Here is a 5,021-nt window from a genome sequence, read left to right on the forward strand (position 1 = left end):
CCCTGGATATTCTGATTTGATGGATGTAGTTTGAGTTGAGCCTAATGGTTTTAGCAAGCAGTTCAGGTGATCCTGATTTTCATGTTGGTTTGGGAAAGTTTCAGGAGAGCTTAAAACACATAAAGTAGATTTATTAGATGTGTGGGAAATTACTGAGCTATAAAAAGGACCATATTAGAAATCATGTAAAAATTTATTATTATAAGTTTCAGAATTTAAATATTATAAAATATTTTAAATTTTTAGAAAAAAATAATCATCAGGAATCCAGTGGCAAAAGTGAGTTCTGATTTGCCATGCGATTGCAAAAGCAATGAATACACTTCAATGTGGTTCATGGGGGAGGGTCACAATGAAATGAATAAGGCTTAGAATAAGGCTACTCTTTGAGCATTAAATTAGCAAACTAATCAGAAAACTAATTAGCAAGCTTAAGTACCCCCTTGTTAAAATTTCTATAAGGAGAAAATTGAACTTAGCCACTGAAGCCAATCACCTGTGTGAGTGAAACAGTCAAGGGCACAGAATATGAGCATCACAACCAAAGCATGAACTGGATGCTCCTGCAGAGAAGCAGGTCTCAAATGTGATTACAGTTCTGTAAGCTACAGTCAAGTGAACTGTTTCCCCTGTTGGTAAAGAACATTGTAACCATGAGGCTGCTCAACATGGAACATAGAATAATGAAGAAAACACAATTTGAAATTACATATCCACTTCTATCCATGGGAGACAGCAAAACATGTACACTTGGATCATGGAGAGGTTGACTCCATCCTGGATCTAGTTGTTTGGACAAGATGATACTTAAGGAAATGTTAGAAAAGCTGAGGACCCTCCAAGCATATGGTGACCAAACCAGAATAAAGCCCTTTTAAAAGGTCTTGACCCCAGACAGCCATTTGCCTACCCCACAGGCAATTCTTGCTTGTCCAGTGACTGAGAGAGATTAAATATGCACACTTGGAGCAGATGAGGCATAAAATTTTCATTTCAATCCCATAAACACATATGTTTCACCCATTAAAACAAGTAATAAGAGACAACTCCTTGAATATATGTAGTCACAATGTATGTGATTACCTGGAATCAGTATTTATTTAAAATTGCTGTAGCAATTGGCTGGTTACTAGTTGAACCAAATAACTTCAGCATCTGACCATGGCCATGTTTGTCTGCTTATGAGATTTTCAATTAAGGATGAAAATAAAATTAATTGGGTGCTTTTATTTACAATATAAATATTGGACAGATTAAGAATCAATAGAATGGGACATCTATCTGACGGGAGGAAAAATTGTTATGTATTCTAGGGCACTTGAATTAAGAAGACCACAGAAGTCCTAATCATCAAATTCTTTTCTCAACTGGCTCCTACACCAACCCATTCACTTCCAAATGAACCATTCTTTGCAGGTTCTGTATTGCTCAGGCTGGAGCCTCTTTTAATAACCTACAATTGTTTTGCTTTCCCTAAACCTAAACTCAGGCATATTTGATCTATGTTAGAAAGGGGCACTGTTAGGATGTTTCTCTGATAAAGAAAATGTGATCTGTTCATGGGTCTCATATTATTCCCCATGCCCAGTGAGGATGGAAAAGACAAAGAAAAACTCACCAATAAGCAATATGTGTGAAGTTATAATTTATGGAATTTTGTTCACACAGAGTATTGTGTAGAGTCGTAGAAAATATTGAACATGATCCAGATGAGTGTGCTTGTTCCAAAATTATTTGAGTGTAGAAATTAAGATAGTGCCAAGAGGATTCCTAATCAGTGATTTTTTCAAAGCCACTTTCACCTCCTTGTTCCGTAAACTATAGATGATAGGATTCAACATGGGAGTCAATCCAGTATATACCAAAGTCATAAATTTGTCTATTTCCTGTGAATCTACAGCTGAGGGCTTTAGATACATGGAGAGAGCTGTGCCGTAGAACAAAACCACAACTATCAGGTGAGCCGCACAAGTTGAAAAAGTTTTGCCTCTTCCACCTGCTGAGCTGATTCTCAGGATGTTGGAGAGGATGAAGGCATAGGAGACACAGATGAGGAGCATTGGCATGGGAAGGAGAAGTACACTGATCACAAGCATGATTAACTGTGCCATGGAGGTGTCTCCACATACCAGTTTCAAGATAGTCAGAATTTCACAAATGAAATGATTGATGATGCTATTACCACAGAGAGAAAGCTGTAGGACAGATGCAGATTCCACCAGGGCAGTGAGGCAGCCTGTCACCCAAGAGCCAACTGCCATCTGCAAACAGACCCTCCTGTTCATGATGATGGAGTATCTCAGGGGGTGGCAGATGGCCACATATCGGTCATAAGCCATCATGGACAGGAGCACACACTCAGTGGAGCCCATAGCAAGAGAGATGTACATCTGAGCAGCACATCCTGAGAATGAAATGGTATTTGTCCCTGAAACAAAGTTTATCAGCATTGGTGTGAGAGCAGAAGAGGTGTACCAGATGTCCAGAAAAGAGAGGTTGCTGAGAAAGAAGTACATGGGGGTGTGCAGGTGGGAATCCAGAATGCTGATGGAGATCAGAATAATATTGCCAAGAAAGGTGATCAGGTACATCAGCAAGGACAGCACAAATAAAAGGATCTCAACTTTAGGGTGGTTGGAAAACCCCAGGAAGACAAAACCTGTTACTGATGTCCAGTTTGCCTGGAGCATTTTATTTTGTCCTACTGATCTTTTTATACACAGAGAAGGATTAACATTACATGCTATATAGAAAACCAACTTTCTCCCCCATTTTTTTTTTATTTTTGCTTGCTATCACCTTGTGGTCTGTGATGAAAGGCTTCCTAATCAGGTGATAGTATTAGGAATACATGCTTGAAGGTGTCAGTCATAACAAGGAAAATTTCAAGCAGAAAATCTATAAATAAAAAATCCTCAATCTGCTGTTTGCACCCAGACTTTCTTTTGACATTTCTCTGAGAGGTTTCGTGTCATAAATATCTAATGAAGGAAAGAGAGAAGGCACAATCTTATGCTGTCTTTCTTTCTTCCAAAAACCAGATTTGTAACTCATCTATGACTGTGCCATCCATTTACCACTGGAATGCTACAATGGAACATTGGAACATTGAAATGATTTCCTTCCCCTGGTTTGGTAATAGTCTTCTTATTTCAGAGATATTTTACTTTCCAACTTCATGTTTTCTTCAGGCACCCTTAAAAATTTGTCCAAAATAATCTCAAAGATTCAGTGAACAAAAGAAGCTATAGATTTCCACACTACAAATTAATTTATTGAAGACCTTGGATATTTAGATACAAACCCAGACCTTCATTTCTGAACCCAGGAAAATGATGATGGATCTTCTCATGGTAGGAGACAAAGGAAGAGTTTTTTTTTATGTGGCAAGAGCTTCCCTGAAGTCTGGGGTCCTCTCTCATCCTCCAAAGGACCCATCATTTGCACTAGTAGGAAATTTAAATTATTTGTTTCTCATGAGAATCTTCCACTTTATGCAACAAATTAAAGTTAGAAATCTATTTGTGCAGGATTGCAAATTTTGTAACCCCAGAGACAAAGTCCCACAGATGCAATTATAGTCAGTAGCTGGTCTGTTTTAATTGTAGTGTTATTAAACAAGAAGTGAACTTGTTGCTGTCTATGCTGTGTTTGGGAAGAGTTACTTTGCTCCTCATTGTCTTATGAAAGTCAGTCAAGTTGGTTTATTTCTAAATTAACCAATAAAACATTAAGGAGAATAGTGTTGGCAGATTCTCCTTCATTTTGAGGGAGGACATCATAATATGTATTACATCAATTTCTACCTTATATGGAGCCCACCAAACATGGGGAGTCTCAAGGTTAAGGAACTCATCTATTGTTCACCATGGCTCAAAGAGAAGACTTATAAAAAGAGAGGCAGAATCTGGGGCTTTTTCTTTAAGTGAAGCCCCTTTCGGACAGGTAGTTCCATCAAATAATGGCACCCTGACCCTTCAGAAACCCAGAAAAGGCTTTGCTCATTTCGGTGGTGCTTTATATTCCCAGTACATGCTTGCCCATTTTCCTACTGAGGAGACGTTGGTGCATGACGGATGGTGGTGTGGGGAAAATATGTTGTCAGTTCCTCACCATACAAGTATGACTGGATACTTCCTTTTTAATAAAAGTCTGTAATGAAAGCCATAGTCAGTTATCTGTATCTTTTATCTTAAGTATTCTTCTTCTCAGAGGAGGTTATAAATTTGAACTACTGTGAAAATTTTTGAAAGCATGACCAGAAATCTACTCCTCACTATATATCATACTGTAAACAGAACAGAATCTTTCACCTCTGTTTCCCCAAGGATAAAATATTTAAGGCCCTGGGATGATACATATGTTTCAATTCTTCAAATATAGAAAAGCCTGTTTCAAAGGAAACCTAGGACTGTGGTGCTAAAAAAATCCTTCCACTTCACCATTCAGAGTGTCAAATAAGCAGCTGATGATCTTCATCGAGCTTCAGTTTATTCAAGGGGGGTGATAATATAAGAGCTGTTGTGAGGCTTATAGACTTTTTCTGGAAAGCAACCAACACGGTACCTGATATATAGTATGTGCACAATAATTATTCAATGTCTCCCCCTTTAATGGTTTTCTACTTGCCTCTTGAATCTTCTTTCTTTCTGTCTTTATTCCCCTAATCACAGTTTTTCTCCTTATTTGAGTATGATTATATCTTTGCTTTTCTTTCCTCATTTAGACAAGATTCATTGCAGTTTAACACAAAGAGTTGGAAAGAGAAAGAAAAGAGACTGACTGACATGTGTACCCAGTGACACCTCTTCCACAAAATTCCAATAAATTCCTTTATACCATACACCTCTCAACTCATTTGTTGGATAAATGTGTCCTCCCTGTTTGGTTACTGTAAACACATTTGTACATCCTGATGTGAACAGTGTGTAGTCTGATCCTGGTTTCATCCTTTCAAACTTTGACATATGTCACTAACATTTTAGGCCTGTGTTGGTATGTACAACATCCTGATTCTATTT

At 38.0% G+C, this 5,021-nt stretch overlaps 1 protein-coding gene across 1 annotated transcript; it reads right to left on the reverse strand.

Moving 5' to 3' along the window:
* Positions 1–1,730: 1,730 nt before the first annotated feature.
* On the reverse strand, positions 1,731–2,690 carry LOC119505769 (olfactory receptor 13F1-like). Its single transcript, XM_037798688.1, has one exon. It carries the CDS (start codon positions 2,688–2,690, stop codon positions 1,731–1,733), a length of 960 nt encoding a protein of 319 aa, XP_037654616.1.
* Positions 2,691–5,021: the final 2,331 nt, after the last annotated feature.

The sequence above is a fragment of the Choloepus didactylus genome, chromosome 10 (genome assembly GCF_015220235.1).
Source record: "Choloepus didactylus isolate mChoDid1 chromosome 10, mChoDid1.pri, whole genome shotgun sequence".
Taxonomy (NCBI): domain Eukaryota; kingdom Metazoa; phylum Chordata; class Mammalia; order Pilosa; family Megalonychidae; genus Choloepus; species Choloepus didactylus.